The sequence below is a fragment of the Diachasma alloeum genome, unplaced genomic scaffold (genome assembly GCF_001412515.2).
Source record: "Diachasma alloeum isolate Michigan unplaced genomic scaffold, Dall2.0 Dall_scaffold_00544, whole genome shotgun sequence".
NCBI lineage: Eukaryota > Metazoa > Arthropoda > Insecta > Hymenoptera > Braconidae > Diachasma > Diachasma alloeum.
The window spans coordinates 131,531-151,859 of NW_021680676.1; the positions used below are offsets into that span (position 1 = coordinate 131,531).

General features: G+C 38.5%; 1 protein-coding gene across 1 annotated transcript in view; it reads right to left on the bottom strand.

Moving 5' to 3' along the window:
- Positions 1–2,578: 2,578 nt before the first annotated feature.
- Positions 2,579–20,329, bottom strand: part of LOC107043036 (protein KRI1 homolog) — a 41,288-nt gene continuing 23,537 nt past the window's right edge. Inside the window, exons 2-3 of the mRNA XM_015264336.1 lie at positions 3,933–4,193; positions 2,579–3,843 (exon numbers count right to left, since the gene is read on the bottom strand). Of these exons, the coding sequence (XP_015119822.1) occupies positions 3,088–3,843; positions 3,933–4,193 (1,017 nt within the window). The 3' untranslated portion in view covers positions 2,579–3,087. The remainder of the gene's footprint in view (positions 3,844–3,932; positions 4,194–20,329) is intronic.

Sequence of the window (20,329 nt, forward strand, 5' to 3'; positions counted from 1 at the left end):
AATGCGCGTCATCGCCAGGATGTCACCGATAGAGGTACTAGCTAAGAAGCGGAGATCCTTGTACCAGCGGAAGAGATCTGAAACGCTGAACCCCGAAGAATTGGCGATAGAAGAGAGGCGAAACAGTTTGAGGCGATGGCACATAAAGTGGGACAATTCTACCAAAGGGAGGTAGACTCATCGCCTGATCCCAAAGGTGGATGTCTGGCTAAACCGAAACCATGGGGAGGTCAATTACTACCTGACACAGATGCTATTGAGACATGGGTGCTTTCGGGCGTATCTCCATAAATTCAAACATGAGGATTCCCCCAAGTGCCCGATCTGCATAGGAGTGGACGAGGACGCAGAGCACGTGTTCTTCACATGCCCTCACTTTAGCGAGATCCGGAGTGCCTGGAAGTCTACACTTGGGAGGCAGGTGTTGCCTGAGAACTTGATGGATGTTTTGCAATCATCACATGCGGGCTGCGACGCGGCGAGTAACTTTGCAGTCGAAGTCTTGAAGGAGCTCAGGAAAGAGAAACGCAAGCGCAAAGCTGCAGAATAGCTGAGGAATTCATTGGAACCTCCTACCCACACTCAACATCTCAGTGGGGCAGGGGGACGTACATTGAATGAAGTCACGGTGGAAGAGCAAACAGCTGAGACCTCCCTCGCGAAGTAATACTTAACGGTGATTCTGCGAGGGAAAGAAGAGTCGGGAGGAAATCCCGGGGTCAGGGGTGTTTAGTGGGTGCGGGCAGTAATCACCGCTCTTACTGTCCACTATCGTGCGGTTAGGTACATTCACTCCAAAGACCTCGAAAAAAAAAAAAAAATAAACACACACACATACATACAGACATCATCTAAAAATCGCATATTTAGACTTTTTAGACCATATTTATTAGGTGTATAAATTAATTCTCGACCCCCAGATTAAATTGATTAGAATACCTATTTGAATTAAAAGAATTCCCCGCGATAAACGGCGTTTTGAAGCGCCATCTGTGAACTATCAAACAACTGAAGTTCGATTGTGGTGTGATTAACACAACCTCAAAAAACATAGTGAATAAAAATATCGTTCGACAAGCAGCACTTGAGGCACTGCCTTCTTTTCACCTTGCAACTTGGAAAAACTGCCGCAGAAGCACAAGCAATGATTCGTTTGGCCTTGGGAGGGAGTGCTGTATCTTATAGCACATGTAAAAAGTGGTTTAAAAAATTTCGGGATGGAAATTTTGATCTTCAGGATGGGGAACGTCCTGGGCAACCAAAAAAAGTTGAGGACGAGGAGTTGGACAACTTACTCAATGAAAATCCCTGTCAAACACAACAGGAGCTTGCTGATACTCTTGGAGTGACTCAACCAGCTATTTCGGTGCGTTTAAAAAGAATTAGGAGGATACAGAAGGAAGGTCGTTGGGTGCCCCATCATCTTACCTCCGAAAACAAAAGTCGACGCTGTGAAATTGCAATGTGCCTACTGACCAGATTCAAACAAAAAGATTTTTTACATAAAATTCTGACTGAGGATGAAAAGTGGATATTTTACGACAATCCTAAGAGGCGAAAGTCGTGGGTTTATCCGGGGGAACTGGCAACAAGCACTGCAAAACCGAACATTCACGGGAAAAAATTGTTGTTGTGTATTTGGTGGGATTCCAAAGGTGTAATCTGTTATGGGATACTCGAACAGGGGGAAACCGTCACGGCTAAGCGTTATCAGAACCAACTGGTGAAATTGAGTGATGCTGTTGAGGAAAAGAGACCTTTTACTGGTAGTGGTACGAGGCGAGTGATTTTGTTGCAGGACGCGGATAACTGAAAGCTATTTCCACGTTGGGCTGGGAAATTCTCCCACATACGGCGTATTCTGCAGACCTTGCGTCTTCTGACTATCACCTTTTTCGGGCGCTACAACATCACCTGGTGGATACCCAGTTACAATCTCCTGAAGAAGTCCGGCAGAGCATTGATGACTTCATCCAGTCAAAACCGCCATCTTTCTTCCGAGCCGAAATCGGACAATTGCCCGATAGATGAGAGAAATGCGTGCAAAGTGAGGGTGATTACTTTCAAGATTAGATCTGTATTCATTTTTTTGCAAATAAATGTCAGAATTGTAGAAAAAAGGCCGAGAATTAATTTATATACCTAATAGTTTCCCTGACACAAAAATTTGGAAACTTAATTTTTAACGATTACAAAGCTTCCATTTAGAAGCAAGAACGATAAAATTCAAATTTCCATAACGGGGCTGCTTGCGAATGATTCCATTAATCAGTGTGACGTATGACTTTCGCTATGCTCTTGCGATATGATTATCGCGCGGTGTGACTGTCATGACGTGTGGTCTTCGCCGGGTAACACGGTTTCTGATGCAATGTGACGTTATGAGTTCTCTAACATGTTAGACATTTACTACGTAAAGAACACGTTTTCTACAACGTCATTTAAAATCCGGAGAAGCATTGATAGAACTGCATAGGAGACTTGTTTGCAGAAATGATGAAAAATAAATTTTGATTGATCAATTTCTCATATTCATCAAAGTCGAAATTGATGTAAAAAAATTACCAATGATAAATAATCATTTTTTTAGATCGTTAAATTTATTTTTCCATGTTACACTCAACGACTGAACTGAAGTTTATACATACTACTTTAATGATTCTAACTAGGTAAGCGTAAAGTAATTCATCTCAGATTTTCCTCTTCGATACAACTTATTCCGTTGAGATTGTTTCTGGAAAAATTGTCCAACTTGAAATGTTTGACATTTTGTCCTTGATTTTCTTAATAAGGGAAGAAAAAAAATGATCCTTCAAGGATTCCTCCTTCTCTCAAATTAATCAGGTAATCTTCTCAGGCTCTCATGTATGGAAAAAAATGATAAAAATTTCTGGAGAAATTGCACACATTCGTTTCTATGCAACGAAGAGAACTGATATCACACATGTGCTCGAAGATTTCGGCACATTTGTGATATCAGTACGGACCATCACCATCATCATCATCATCATTAGTTTCGGATCATTGGTGGCATCAGTGGGTCCATCTTCCGCATTCCTTCGGAATTTTTATTTTCACATTTAATGACTACCCACAACTCAATTTCATATTTAAGCTTGATTGCAGGCCATATTTCATTTTTTTTTTGAAATTCTTCGGCTTAATTCCGTAGGCTTTCAGTCTCTCATCACTTAAAGATGTGATGACCGGGTTATACGAATCCTTCGAGTCCTTGGCTTTTTTCATCTTCTGTAGTTGCTTGTATTTTTTCTCCCGTAGTGGTTTTTGATATTTACTATCATCTGGTTTTGGAGTTGAATTGTATGAGTCTTGAGAACTATTCCGCAATTTTTTTCTTCCATTATTGGTTTCCTCGCCAGTTTTATCTTCTTGTTCAATCCTCTTGACACATTGTGTCTTCACTTTTTTCTTCGGAGGCTCTTCTTTATTACTCACAAAATCAGTAGGATTGCAGGTCTCATCAATTTTCTTCAGGTGATTGATCACAACTTTCTCCTCTGCTGCTTTATTCGTCACATCTCTATTATCACCTTGTGGAAAAGAAATTAATACTCCATCAGTCTTCGCAGCCTTAATTCGATTGCTTTTTTTACGTCTATTCTTTTTTTTATTTATGAAACTTTCTTCATTGTCTCCATCATTATTTTCCGACTTGTCTAACTGTTCATACAAACTTCTGAGAACCTTTTTCTTATACGGTGTATTTAATGATTTTTCTTGGTAAATTTTAACTTCTTGTAACTCTTGATGTTTGGGTTTGTGTGCTAATGCTTTTTTCAGGGAGCACCACTTATTCAATTCTCTATCATCGGCCATTAAAATCTGCATGAAAACAAGAGTAATAAGTAATCAATCAATTCGGGAGGATTAATGAAGCTGGTGACGATTTAAATAGTGAAATGATTAATTACCTCATCGACGGATAGACCATAATCATTAGGCACCACGTCCCTGTACTTAAATCTACAAGGCATATTTCCAATCATATCTTCATAATCAAGACCATAGTACTGATCGAAGTAGTCTTTGTAGGAAGTGTGGAAGGTTGGATCAAATTTCGGTTTGTCCTTCGAGATCATTTCCGCGAATTTTGAACGACGTTTTCGCTTCTTTCTCAATGAACTCACTAATACTTCTTGGACGGGCTTGATAGAATCGTAGTCGGCATCCATCTATGCACAAAAAACAGAATAAGTAAAAAAATGAGAATTGAGTAATTTTGCGATCTAAAAAAGATCAGCATTTCCTTTAAGCATAAAATGCATAAATTTCGTAAATATCCCTGGAAGGTGGGATGAGTCGTAAGGAATGCTCATTGCATAAAATGCATGAAAGGTATAAAATGCATCAATTATAAGAAATTTCAAATTTTTACGAAATTGGGATTACATCTCGAATTCGCTTCAAATTTCTTAATACTCCTGGAATTAACCCCAAATTTCTTGAAACTCCATACATTCTCTTGAATTTTCTAGAACTCCTCCAATTCTGTCGAATTTTCTGGAAACTCCTTGAATTGTCAGAAATTTTCTAAAAATTCCTCGGATTCTATCAAAATTTCCAGAAATTTCTCGAATTTCTTCAAAATTTTTGTAAACTTCTCGTATTTCCTCAAAATTTCTAGAAACTTCTCACATTCCCTTGAATTTTGCAGAAAATTCCTTGAATTCTATCAAAATTTCGAGAAATTTCTCGAATTAGCTCAAAATTTCTAGAAGCTTTTGGCATTTCCTTGAATTTGATAGAAAATCCCTGAATTTTCTCGAAATTTTCTCAAAATTCCAGGAATTCTCGTGAAATTTATATAAACTGCATGAATTCTCTTGGATTTTCTAGAATCTCCCTGTATGCTCTTGAATTTTCAAGAAACTTCTGGAATTTTTCCAGAACTTTTCATTTTGCTCACTGAAGAATCCGAAAACCTTAAATTTCCTAGAATGCTGTCGGCAGAAACTCATGGTCGAAACTCTAACAGGTCAGGCTGGACGTTGATCCCGTGAAAAAATTCTAATCGGCTGTATCCTTGATACAGCAGTTAGACTTAACCCATTGTGTCTGTCTGTAACCCAGTGATCCACGTCACGGTTCCCCAATTTTCACTATTTTGTAGTAGTGTGCGTGCGTCGCCGTGGTTTTTTTATGGCGCACTAACACACTAACGACCCCCCCCCCCTTCCTTCACACCGAGACGATTCGCGACTCTCCACCGCCAATGGGTTAACGTGGACACGTCTAAGAGCCGCAATCCTAATTGGCAGTATCCTTAAAACTGCAGTTAGACTTGACGTGGAGACGTCTAGGTGACGTGACTAGGTATGTTAAGTCTGATTTCAAACTGAACTGGAGACCGCGCTGGGTCCCCCGTTTATATAGGAATCTACCTTCCGGAAGTTTCCGACCGAGAACCTTCCGTCGTTCCATGCGAATCGCCCCGTATCCAAGACCCTTTCCCTTTCCATTTGAACTCTTCGATGACAGTTTTTATAACTCCTTTCACCAAGAACATTCTTCCTCCTCTTTCCCTCGTGACCCTTTAATTCCTTTTTAATTCGTTATTTATTCACAAATAAATGAAAGAAGGAAGAGGAGGGAAGTTTTAGCCGAGAGGGGTTATAAAAGTTGTCATCGAAGAGTCTAGATGGAAGGGCAATGGGTGTTAGATACGGGGCGATTCGCATCGAACGCCGGAAGTTTCTCGGCCGAAAACTTCCGAAAGGCAGATATATAAACGAGCGAAGAAAATAGGGAACAAGGAATCAGGAATAGTGGCCGTTTTGGTTGTGCGTTGACCACAGACATATATTAGGTCATCCCACTTCTGGTGTCACGTTTTTCTTTCCAGCTGGCATGGTATTGCGCCATCTGACGAAAAAAATTGTAACATGATAGTATTGCTCATTCATTATAGCCGTGTCGTATACTTTTCGTTTCAATTACGTTGCAGTATTTACGATGGAGGAATTGAAGAAATCTCTGAGTGTAGTGGAGCAACGAATATTCCTGAAATTTTGTGCCCTATTAGATTACTCTGAAGGAGTTACGCACGGGTTATTAGTGAAATGTGTTGGCCGCAATGCATTAAATAAACGACCAATACAACGCTGGCTCAATGCCTATAAACGAGGTCGAATGTCCACTGAAGATGAAGTCTGGATCCCTCAACCAATGTCACAAATAGATTAGAAGGGAGATATAAAATCGCAGAAGCTCTCCGTCAGTCACCTAGAGTGAGTGTCAACGATCTTTCCACCCAGCTTGGTATTCCTCGTTCGACTGTGTATAGAGTACTAACCGAACATTTAGGTCTAGTCAATAAATGGGCAATATGGATACCTCACAGTTTAACTGACGATGAAAAGGAATTTCGATAAGAAGCTGCACGTAGCAATTTGGCGTGGTATCATTGTAAGAAAAATATACTTTCTAGGCTCCTGTATATAGATGAGAGTTGGGTCGAATTTTATATCCCTCTTCAAAAACATCAATCACGATCTTGGGTGGAACCAAATACGTCAGCGCCAAGAATACAACGTGCAGAACTCCACGAACGGAAGATAGTGCTGATGGTTGCAATGGATATAAGAGGGATTGCTTTTTGGACGACTTATGCAGAAAATACGACTGACATCTGAACGTTATAAGGCGTTTTTGGAGGGCAATATTCCCAAGTGGGCACAAGAACATCACATAACAGGTCCCCTTATTTTACCGATAACGCCAGACCACATAAAGCACGCATGTTTCGGCAGTTAATTGACAATGAAGGTTGAGTAGAACTTTTCCACCCACCATATTCTCCCGATATGAATCCGTGTGATTTTAATTGTTTTGGTCACGTGAAGAGGGAATTGTCAGGCACTCGTTACAACAGCAAAGAGCAGTTGGATATTGAGTTGTATAGGTTTATTTCCATTTTGAATGAAAATGTGACTCTACATGGTGTTCGAGAATTGCCAGCAGTCTGGGAGCGCGTCATCCATAATGGAGAAGATTACTGAATAATATTATGAAAGTATCATTGTATGTCGGTTATCGCTTGTTAAAATATAGAAAATAAAAAGTGTGACCCCAGAAGTAGGATGACCTAATAATCCCTAGACTGCGGGTTCCTTATCTCTCCTGTGTATTGCCAAAAACGGACAGAGAGAATTGCATTTGTAGCCGACCCCTTTCTCTCTCAAACGCATGGATTTTACCCAATATGCCCCCTGGATTTTTCTAGGAAATTCTGACATCTCGAATTTTTTAGAAAACTGGAATTTTCTAGAATTTCAGTAGATGGCGCTGGCCACCCAAGAATTTTCCGCAAATGACCCCCCGTCATGAAAAGAAAGACGTGTCCACGTCAAAAAGGGCTTGTCCCTGATATAAAAGATAGTAGCTGGTGTGCCCGGCGTTGCCCGGGCAACTGTTTTTTCTGCATCTTATTTTTGAATTCAAAATGATTTTGCGATTCATTCTTTAGTCTTTTACACAAGTTAGGGATAAAAATGAATAGTATATTGTGCACCAAGGGGGGAAAGTCATGTTTTTCCGCTCGAGGTGCACATGTTATATTTTAACACACCTGCAAAGAAAAGTTTGCATTTTGCGTTCTGATGATTGGGTGAAAAGTAATCAGTAGATTCCGTCCGAAGGAAAAACTTTCCACCCTAGAGCGAGAAGTACTCACTTTCGTCCCGATTATTAGGGAGGTAAGTACGAACGATCAAAGTACGAACTTTCGGTGCAGGTGTGTAAAACAATCAATAGCTTCACAAATTTCACGAAATTTATTTTATGACTCGTTCTCAAGTACTCCTATAATAGAATCATGAAGTCAAGAAATCGGGTTTTACTTCAAGAATTCGTTTCAAATTTCTAGAAACTCCTTAAATTGAGGCAACTTTTCTGAAAACTCCCTGAATTCTGTGAAAATTTCGTGAAATTCCATGCATTCTGTTGAATTTTCTAGAAATCCCTCAATCCTGTCGAATTTCCCAGAAATTCCTTGCATTCCCTCGAATTTTATAGAAACTCCCCGAATTTCCACGAAATTTTCAGAAACTCCTGACATTCTCTCGGAGTCCCATGCATTTTCTAGAAACTGCCTGAATTTTCTCGAAGTTTCTAAAAATTTCTTGAATTTTCTTGAAATTTTCAGCAATTCCTTGCATTCCCTCAAATTTGATAGAAACTCCCTGAATTGGGTGGTTGACAAAATCCCCGACGCCCAAAATTTCCGGCGGCCAAAATCTCCGAAATTAGGTATAGCCGGTTGAAAATTGACTGATAGCGACACCAGTGAAAGAAAAAAGTATCATATTGTGGGGGTCAACTTTATTCTAACATGAAATCTTGGGCATCTTATCGTAGCGGTGATTTAAGGGCGAGGGGGAAATCATAAAGGGTCACGAGGGCCACTAAGGTCACAAAGGAGTCACGAAGTTCTTGGAAACTCCTTGCATTCCCTCACATTTGTCAAAAATTCCTTGAATTCCCTCGAAATTTCTAGAAGTCCTTCGGATTCTATCGAAATTTCGAGAAACGTCTCGGATTCCCTTGAAATTTCTATCAACTTCTCGAATTCCTGTGGGGAACCTTACAATGAGGAACAAGTTCTGACATTATTTATGTTTAAAATTATTGTAAGAACAAGCTCACAGGAAATAAATGGGAACAAAATGAGTTATGACAGTCAGAATTTTCATTTTTTATTTCGGCCATAATAATTCATTATTATTAATCCTATCTATGCGTGTGAATATGACTCCGCCCTTTTTTGTTCAAATAAAACACATTTTCTTGTTTAGAAAATTAAAGAAAAGTTTATTGAAACTATGCTCTATCTGCGGCTACAACCTTCGCCCATCTTTCAGGTAATTTACCCATTCCTTGCCTGAACAAATCCTGGTCTTTTGAGCTGATCCAATTATCAAGCCAAATTTTGATACTTTCGTATGAAGTGAACCGTTCTCCCATAAGATCTGACTGCAGTGTTCGGAATAAGTGGTAATCAGAAGGAGCTATGTCTGGCGAATATGGCGGGTGGAGTAGCACTTCCCACTCCTGTCCATCTAAATATCTTTTCACAACTTGGGCGGTATGCGGTTTGGCATTGTCATGTTGAAGAATTAATTTACTGTGCCTATTCACCCATTCTGGTCGTTTTTGTTCTATGGCTCGCTTCAAACACATTAGTCATCGTCGGTAAACTTTTCCATTGATAGTTTGAGAGGGTTCGAGCAACTCATTATATACAACACTTCTCTGATCCCATCAAATACAGAGCATAACCTTGGCACTGTGAATATTTCTTTTTGGCTGGGATGGGCCGGGTTCACCTGGCTTCACATAAGCTTTTCGGCGTTTAGGATTCTCATAATATATCCATTTTTTATCTCCTGTGACTATTCGATGCAAAAATCCTTTTCATTGCTGTCTTTGAAGTAGCATTTCACAAATTGTTTTTCGACGTTCCATGTCTCTTTCTTTCAATTCATATGGAACCCAGTTACCAACTTTTTGAACCATTCCCATTGCTTTTAAACGCTTTGCAACAGTTGATCGTTCAACATTTCATGCTGCAGCCAATTCTGATTGAGTTTGGCAAGAATCCTCTGCCAATAATGTCTCCAATTCAGCATCTTCAAATTTTGTTGGTGGTTTTCCATGTTCTCTGTCCTCAGTCCCATAGTCATTATTTTGAAATCGTCGAAACCATTCCTTGAAAGTTGTATTAGATGGAGCATGCTCACCATAAATCTCCACAAGCAAACGATGAGTTTCCGCTACACTTTTCTTTGCAATGTAATAGTGTAATAACACTTCCCGCAAATGATGTTTACTTGGAACGAAAACCGCCATTGTCACGGAGGTAAAAACACTTGTTGCTTACATTTCAAGCAAATGTCACGTAGTGCGTTTGACAGCTGACGTAAAGTACTAACGAATACAAGTGTTGCCATTTATTAGTGCACGTAAACAATAGTAAAAACGACATCTGTTGGGAAAGGGCGGAGTCATATTCACACACCTAATATAAAGGAGAAGCCATTTTCCAGGCGACTAATATATCAACGCACAGCCCAAACTACAAGAGCTACGAGCATGAGCTTTTGCCTACAGCTACCCTTAGTAACGTAAGCTCCCACTAAAAGAGGGTTTTTGGAAATTCACTTTTTAAGGGAGTGAAAAGATTTCGAGAACCGCTCAAGTTAGAGTTGAAAATGCGCGTGTAGATTCTCTTTTAAAAATGAAAACACACGTGTTTTTTATTTTCTCGAAAATCCACCCCTGAGAGGGTGAAACGCAGAAAGTTCGAGAAATTTCCACAACTTTCTGAAGGTTTCTCGAATTTTCTAGAAAATGAGGGAATATTCTTCGAAACTAAAAAGAACCATTCAGTCAATGATAGTGGAAATTGCAAGACCTTTCGGGAGAACTCCAGAATGCTCTACGATAGTTATTAGATAAAGTATTCCCATTTCAATTATTATGAGATATTTCCTTAAAATTTTCACCGTTTCGTCGAAAGTTCTCAGGTTTTCTGAAGTGTTCTGAAAAATTCGAGAAATTTCTCAAGTTTTCTCGAGAAATTCGAACAATTTCTCACATTTTCTAGAAAAGTCGAATAATTTCTGAAGTTTTATAGAACATTGGCGAAGTTTCGCCAATTTTCTAGAAAATTCAAGAAACTTTTCAAGTTTTCTAGAAAATTCGAGAAAATTCTCAAGTTTTCTAAAGAATAAAAATTATTCCCATTTCTGTGATGACACATTTTCTTACAATTGTTAGCATTTCCTGAAAACTTCTCGGGTTTTTTGAAAAATCTAAAAAATTTCGGTGGTTTATGAAAAACCGGGAAACATTCAGCAGTGTTCTGGAAAATTCTAGGTTTTTAGGAAAAATTCGCAAATCCTTGCATCTTCGACGAAATTTTAGAACATTCAAGGTTTTCGCATTTTTCAGCAAGAAAATTTCTGGACAATTCTAGGGAATTTCTCGAAAATTCAAATAGTGTATAAAAATTTCGAGAAAATTCAAGGAATTTCTAAAAATTTCGAGGAACTTCAGGGAGTTTCTAGTAAATTTGAGAAAATGCATGGAATTTCTAAGAAATTTGACAGAATTAAGGGAGTTTCTAGAAAGTTCATGGGAATTCGAGAAAATGCAAGGAGCTTCTAGAAATTTCGAGAGAATGCAAAAAGTGTTTAGAAATTTCGACGGAATTCTAGAAGTTTATAGCAATTTCGATAGCATCCAAAGAATGTCTAGAAATATTAATAGAATACAAGGAATTTCTAGAAATTCCATGAGAATTCAGGGACTTTCTAGAATTTTCAGGGGAATTCAGGGAATTTCAGGAAATTACGAGGGAATTTAAGGAGTATCTAGAAATTTCAAAGGAATTCGAGAAGTTTCCAGAAATTTCGAGAGAATGCAAAGAATTTCTAAGAGATTAGTGAGAATTCAACAAGTTTCTGGAAAATTAAACGGTATGTGAGGAGTTTTTGGAAATGTCGAGAAAAATGGGAGTTTCCGGATCTTTCGAAAGAATGCATGGAGTTTCAAGAAATTTTGGGTTAATTCAAGGAATTTCTAGAAATTTAAAGCGAATTCGAGAATTAAAACCCAATTTTTTAAATTCATGATTCTGTTACAGAAATACTTGAGCATGAGACATAAAATAAATTTTATAGAAATTGTCAAGCTAATGATTTATATTTACATTTCTAACCCATGTAAACCACAAAAAAATTGATTTAAAAATTAATTTCAATTTAAAAATAAAAAGCAGAAAAAATTGTCACCCGGGTATTGCCGGCCACACTAGAGTATTGTTTAAAAGTCTAGGCGGGATTTTGAACAAATTATCGACGAAGAGAATGAGACCTGAGGGAGAATTTTGAAGAGAGAGAGAGGGAGAGAGGGATAGAAGGAGGGAGAGAGGAGGGGAGAGGGGAGGGGAGGGGGGGGAGGGGGGGGGGGGAATTGAAAAAATCTCAATTAATTTGAAGCAACAGTTGACAGGCTCTTGCTTCAATCTTTTTGAAACTCAGAGTGACATAATTGATTTTCAAATGATGGTGAATAGTTACAAGAACAAATTTCTTGAGGAAGGCACCCTTAAATCAAAAAAATATCAACTTCTGACTCTATTATCTTTACATTTGAGCGTGAAAAGAGTTTCTGAAACTATGGATGCCCCGGAGTCCATGGTAATCAAATCAAAAGCATTGGTGAAAGCGAAAGGGATTCTATTAAGCCCAGACTCTTGACTAGATTGGTTACTTTATTCAATGGACCTTTGTTTTATGTTTCACTCTGAATTTTTCTCGTGTTTTTCTGTCATTTCCTAGGGCACAAATGACCTGAAGAAATCACGAGTAAAGTATTGGGCTTTTACAACGATGGCAGATTCAGCAGTGTTATGCCAGGGAAAAAAGATTGCGTATCTACAAAAACTAGCGATGGTCTCAAAATTCACTATCAAAAACGGTTAATTCTTTGTAATTTGGAAGAGTTATTCCAACTCTTTTAAGATCACAATCCAAATGATAAAATTGGGTTTTCATCATTCGCAATGGTACGTCCGAAGCATTGTGTTCTTGCCGGTTCAAGCGCAACACATACGGTGTGTGTTTGCGCAATGCACCAAAATATTAAACTAATGATGCTTGGTATGTTATCAATTAATAATTTCTATGAAGCTAGAATAGTTGTGCATGAAGGTGTTACTCTCGACCTACTTTGTTCAATGTCTACAGGTTCGAACTTGTAAACTTTGACAAGTAACACACGTTATCCATTGGACCACTACAGTAATTGCATTGACTTCCTGATTTGTTACGACGTAACTCCTAAATGTTATTTAAGAACATGTGAACATTGTCCAAGTTTCGAAACGTTACACTCCTTCATCAAAAACACGCTGGTAGAGAATGATATGGACACAATTGTGTGTAAGCAGTGGGTTTCGAAGCCTCGTAGCTCCCTAGTAACTGTGACGCAAGATGTTGACGAATTCACTGATGATTTTTGTGAAAAGATGATTGCACTTTTGCCTCACACATTTATCGCAAAAGAGGAAGGTAATTACGTTAAGGAGTTGGGGAACCATTGGGCGATGGAGAATTTTTGGTCATTTGTGATTTCGCAGAAAATTATGCATTTGTTGTGCAAGACGTCGCTCCGGGTTTCTATTGGAACAATGACGCGGCAACCATTTATACTATCGTCATTTATTATAAGGAGAGATCGAACATTATTCATAAAAGTCTTGCAATAATTTCCGATCATTTGCTCCATGATGCAGTACCAGTTCATGTAAATACTAAGAAACTCATTCAGTTCATAAAATCAATAAATCCAGTGAAGATCTATTACTTCTCAGATGGGGCTCCCACTCAGTTCTAAAACTTCAAGAATTTCATCAACATTTCTTATCATAAAGAGGATTACGGTGTTGATGCCGAATGGCATTTTTTTGCCACTGCTCATGGTAAGGGACCGTGTGATGGCGTTGGTGGAGCTTTGAAAGGGGCTGCCGCTCGAGTTAGCCTTCAACTTCCTGTCGATCGTCAAATCACAAGACCATATGAACTTTATGAATGGGCTTCAAGACATTTTACTCATCTCAAAGCTGAATATATCCTTAAAGAGAAATATGAACAAGCTATCGATGATTTGAGAAGTCGTTTCTTGAGTGCTAGGCCACTACCTGGAACCCACAAGTACCACTGTGTCATTCCAAAGCAGTTGGGAATTTTGAATGTGAAATTATTTTCCCGAAGTGATAAAATCAAATCATTTACTATTATCCGTCCATAGGTCTGAGAAGCGGCAATTCATTGTAATATTTGAACTCGTTTAATTAGAAAAATAAAATAGTTTTTTTCTCATACTGAACATAGAGAAACATTTTATTTTCCGCTCATGTAATTATTTAGTCCCTGAAAATCTGAAAAATCGACTTCCATACGGAAAATGGTCGAAACTATGACATATAATTGAAGGCCCATTTTTCCCTTTGGTAATTCCTCGTTTTTCATCATTTCAAATGTACTCAATTTTTTTGAGAATTTTAAATCGGGTTGAACTTGAAAAACCATCAATTTTAGTAGGTTTTTTTTCCAAATTTTCCATGTTGTACGGCATACAAAAAATATTCCTGTTATGGAATGAAACTCGATTAAAAACACACGTTTAAAAAAAACATTTCAATCGCTTTATTTTTGAGTGAGTTATGTCATTTTAAACGAAAATAAGGAAAAAAATCATAACTGCTGAGATCATGCACCAAAAAATCTTTAAAAAATCAGTGGTCATTCTGAGATGAATATATTTCGAGAAAAAAATATCGCGTATGTAGAATTATGTATGTAGACCTTTTCAACGATTTCTTCAGTAACCACATCTGCTGGGCGGCCTGGACGCTCCTCATCAAATACAGAGGTACGGCCAAGTTTGAATTCACTGAACCAATATCTGACGGTTGTCATAGATGGTGAAGAGTCCCGGTAGACAGCATCGAACTTCGCTTTCATTTGTTCGCACGTGTTCCCATCCAAAAATAGGAAGCGAAACAGATAGATATGGCTTTTTCTCTATTGTTTCGAAAAACGCTGATTTCCAAAACGAAACTAATCAAGCAATCAGCCTGAAATTTTGTGTGACGTCGTTTCAAAAATGAGAATATATAATGGTATTATGGACTTGCCCCAGTAATGTCATCTCTCGTCAAACGCAGGTAATTATTGACCCACCATCGTAAATAAGAAATCAATCGAAGGTGATATATTGATATCAAATATCAATTATTCAAACAGACTGATTCTTCAAATACATTAATAATAGATAATCCATTCGATCATATGATTTAAAATAACATTAGGTCCGATCCCTGGATGAGATGAAAAATAATAAATTGTCAACACAAATTACTCAATAATCGAGTAATCAACCGGTTTTGACTGCAATGATTGATTGGCGAAATAATCGAAAACTTTTTTAACACGATTATTTAAAGACGAAATAATGGAAAATTTATTGAACGCGACTATTTATTGGCGAAATAATCGAGAATCATTCTACTGCAATTACTGTGTGACGAAGGTCACTTAAATATCCGGATTAATTATCCGGAAAAATATGTCATTAAAGGAAATTTAAATAGCAAAGTATACGCTCTGGTGCTTTTACCCATGTATCCGCGGAAACTTGTGAATAATAGTGAGTAAGTCATCCCGGATCTTGTGGAGTGAAGACTGGCGCAGGGAACTGTCAATAAGTCACACGTTTCTCACCAATTGAGGCGTAAAAAGGAGTGAAGCATTGCTGAATATGCTGGCCAGGATGTTTTAGCAGCGGAGAACCTGAAAGTCCAATAAGAGTGCCTGAGAAGTAATGAAATGACCTGGAAATGTATCCTGAGGAGAGTTGTTGTTGTCGTGCTGCTGACAGGAGTCATCCAGGATCCAAAACGAGATTAAAATATTTTGGATCCGTAAAAAGACCAGGGAATATTCTCGTGAAAATCTAGAGAGAAAATAGTAAGAAAAGAAAGGAATAATTTAGGACCTGAAAAAAGTATGGACTCACGAGGTTAATGTTGTGACAGGTGAGGTTATGTCGCCCGAAGGATGCAATCAACGATGATTGGGAATGAAGAAAGTCTCGACCATGTTCACCAGTAGATCTGGATGTGAGGGAAAAATCGGAGATTCTTCCTCACTCGTGAACGGATGGAATGCATAGAGAAATGCATTAATGTAACACTTGGCATCCGACTCTTGTGAACAGCTGAAAAGTCGGTAAGAATGGCACTGACCTCGACCTTGGATGTGCATTAATTGCCACCTTGACCGTGACGGCGTCAAGATCGATGTGAATCGAGAGGAAATGAAGAGGACGCACTGCATTGGCTGTTCTGTTGGCCGAAAGAAGGCTAAAGCTCCGGATTGGTGAGAATGCGTGTGAAGGGAAAAAACTGACCCTGAAGGAGAAAGAAGCCTGGAAAGACGAGACTCTGCGTGACGACACCAACGATTGACAAACCCTTCGTGAAGATTATTAGGTGTATGACTCAATTTTTACAGATTTTTTCTTCGAGCTTAGAATTATATTTAAAATAGAAATATTTCCGCGGTCTTTTGTGGTTTTGAAAGGATCGAACAAAAGGTTCCAGAACACTGAACGATAAGTTTATGTGAGTTACATAACCTCTCAGAATAGCAGAGTTTATGATGGCAACTGATAAACAGCACATTCGGCACTGCATTTTATACGAATTCCAACAAGGAAAAAATGCTTCTAAAGCACGGGAATCAATATGTAGTATTCTCGACGCCGACGTTGTATCTTATGGAACGTGTAATTATTGGTACAAACGTTTTAGAAGTGGTGATTTCGATTAGTGACCAGCCGCGCCCTAGACACCCTCGAAAGTTTGAAGATGCGGAATTGCAAGCTCTACTGAATGAAGACTAAATGCAAACGCAACAAGAGCTTGCAGCTTAGTTAGGAGTCACCCAAACAGCTATTTCCAAGCGTTTGCACTAAATGGAAAAAATCTAAACACTTGGAAGGTGGGTCTCACATGTGTTGACCGAACACAACCTAGGTCAAGGTACGAACACGTGCTTTTCACTGCTTGTCCGGCAACAAAAAAAGGACTTCTTGTGGAAAGTGTGACGGGTGATGAAAAGTATATTTTTTACAAGAATCCCAAACATAAAAAGTCGGGGGTAGATCCCGGGCAACCCAGTACATCGACGCCGAAACTGAACATCTACTTAAAGAAGATTCTCCTGTGTATCTGGTGGGATATGAATGGTGTGCTTTATTACGAATTCCTGGAAACTGGTCAGACGCTGACTGCGGAACGCTACCGCCGACAATTGAATAAACTGAGCGAAGAAATTGATCGGAAAAGGCCATTTACTGGGTAAGGAAGCAAGCAAGCCATACTGCTTGAACTTGAGATGGGAAGTTCTCCCACACGCGGCATATTCACCAGACTTGGCCATATCCGACTATTACTTGTTCCGGTCAACGCATCACGCCTTAGTGGATAAACAGTTCAAAACGCTGGACAATGTGCGTAAATTCGTCGATGACTTTATTGCCTCAAAGCCTGCAAGTTTCTTTGGGAACGGCATTCGTATGTTACCTGACATGGCGTCAGGTCATAGAAAACTGTGGACAATATTTCCAAGATTAATTTCATTGTTCTCTATTTTTTTCTATTAAATAAATTTGCTGAAAAATCTGTAAAAATTAAGTCATACACCCAATAAATTAGTTGGTGAGTAATTAAGTTAGGATTTAAGTATATCTCAGGCCGCAGGACCATCTTGAGAAGTGAGGAAGACGAGGGAAAATCAAAACAACGTCGAAGAAACGCGGAAAGGTCGAATAATCGAGAAAAACAAGTTTATTCCACTCACGTGAGTAACTGTGAGAAAATCACGTGTATGGCAGAGGGAAAACTGCAATTACGGAGATCGTATCAAAATTGAACGGTCCTAGCGGAATGAATTAGTGAGGAAAGTAGAGTTGAATTGAGAATTATTATTTATTTATTTACTTTTCTATTTCATTGGTTTTATCGAAGTAATTCTCGACTTGAAACCCCTCCTCTAGCCTGCCTCCCCTCCTTTGTTTTCCTCTCATTGTTATCTGCGGTATCATGGCCGTCTTACTCTTAGCTGTGCCCCATTCGAGCTAGGACTGCACGGAAAACCATGTAAAACCCCAGTCGCATAGCCGGTCGATTGTGCAGTGCCCTAATATATCTATCTGTCACACTGACTAGATGGAGACACTACGCCGCTATATCGTACCTACCGCCCGCAATTTTTGTGCGAGCGAGGTGTTCCATCCAAGTACTAACCCAGCTCAACGCTGCTTAGCTTGGGTGTCCGCCGGAGCAACACCTCACCCACCTAACCATTACAGTCGGTGAATTGAGAATTATTTTCACTGGATAAAATTTAGTAATTGAATAAATGAATTATTAGGAAACTCCTAGGAAAACCCGGAGCGTCAAGGGCTTCCCCAATGTTACCATTTTGGGCATTTTTGCTAAAATTGGAAAATTGAAAATAGAATAAAGTTTACTCATTTATATTCGAGACATCCTCAATGAATCAGATACAATAATTATTCAGGTAATTAGAGAAGGATTGTGAGAATTTTGTAAAGAATATTTTTGGGATTTAGAATCATTTTCAGTAATATTTTTGCAAATCAGAGAATACATAAAAGCGTCTCTGTAAAGTGTGGAATTCAAGGGACGCGTTGAAGTCACACAACCTTGTATCTTTTTTCTTATTGAATATTTCTTCAATTTTCATTCATAAATTAAATCTCAAACGTTTATTTTGTATTAAAAAGCCCGAACAGCAATTTAAATTACTGAATAAATATTATTTCGCTTTATTTAATTGGAAATAGTATATTTCGTAACGAGTGCGGAAGAATTTTTTGACTTGTCTTCGGCTCGTGCTATAAACCGCCCACGAGCCAAGAAACACTTTTCCCACGAGTATCGAACGATATTTTTCATCACAATGTGTGGAAAAGGAACGTTTACTTTTTCGCACAGCGTGATGAAAATATCTCTTTTGATTCATCTGGCCTCAATAAATAATTTAGCCCCAACAGATTCAATTACTTCATAGTAATTGATAAACGAATAATTTCAAACAATTTAATGACTTTTTTGCTCTTATAATAGTACTTTCGGCCCAAACAAAATTTCAAAATATAATTAACAATAATTTCATGCGAAAAGGCATCTATTATGGAAAGATAATTCAGAATTTTAGTGAAATAAATTATTAAATTTGGTTGCAACGTCGCAACTGATTAAATGAATATCAATTATTCAAACAGACTGGTTCATCGAATACATTAATAATCAATAATCCGTTCGATAATATTTAAAAAAATAACGTTAGGTCCGATCCCTGCCGTACTCCCTTCACCGCAGTACCCTCACTGGTGATGATTCGTCTATCTTTGTTAATGACGTACAATAGACTGTTTCAGTTTCCAATCATGGGCCATTTTTTTCACCTCGTCGCATCAAAACTGTTGCCTTTTTGGCTGAAGATGAACATCCATCCACCGGTGCGCTATGGGATAATTCTTTGGGCGGCTCGTCGAGAAATAGTACATTACATGACCGAGCCTTGGAAAACAGATCACCGTCCCTCACGTGCAAGATTGCCTTCCAAGCCGAAGGCGAGGATGGCAAGCACGTGGGGGGAGGATGATATGTTTTCCATGGCGAGGCGTGTATATTAATTTTCGTGTCGAGGGACCTGCAAAACGGCAATTTCGTGGCGCGCAGAGCCACGAAAATGGGGTTTTTCAGGTTGCGTGACACGAAAAACTTTTTCCCATAAGAATAACACGTGAAAATCCATTTTGTTCGAAAAACTCGAATTACATTATAAATTTCTGTTTTATCGTGAGCATTCTTCACAGTATCTGTTAGAATACGTATCATTGACCAAAATAGAGAAATAGTAGATTATGTCCTTGCTTCGCTCGATTAGATCGCAGTTTTCGGGCTCAATGACATAAAATATTGTATGCCACACGGCGATATAAGTATTATCTGACGAATGTGATTATAATCCTTGCCTTCGGCTCGGATTATAAAGCCACATTCGCCAAATAATACTTTTGTCGCCTAATGACATAATCTACTATTTCGATATACAAAGAGACTGTCTTATGTCTGTGCAAAATGTTACCTTGGGTCCGACAGTCTTTTAGATAACTTTTTGATAAATTTAAGGTATCCTTTTGACTATCTCCTAAAAGATAACATTTTTTCATTTGGATGTAATTCTTTTCAGGGTGAGGGAAGAAAATTCGTTTAATTGATCGCATTAATTTTTTTTCACCACGCTGTGACGAAAAGTGACCTTTTCGGCATGCTCCGCGTGCCTAAAAGTCCAATTTTCGCCACATTGTGATGAAAAATATTGTTCGTAACTCGTGAAAAAATGTTTTTTAGCTCGTGGGATTATATCACTCGCCAAAAAAAAACTTGTTTGCACTCGTTACGAAATATACTATATCAGTTGATTGATTTTAAATAAAAATTTTTCAGCTGTTCGATTTTTTTCAAGGATTATTTCAATTAATTTTTTTTCCTCATCTCTTAATTTTTTTTTGTTTTTGTTTATTTTTTGAGGGGGGGGCCTCCTGGACCCGGCTCTTGTTCCCAGGCCCGACCTCCTTTTCGGCCATTCATGACAAAAAATAGTATATGTCAATGTTCTGGGTCAACATTTTAGCGGAGACCTGG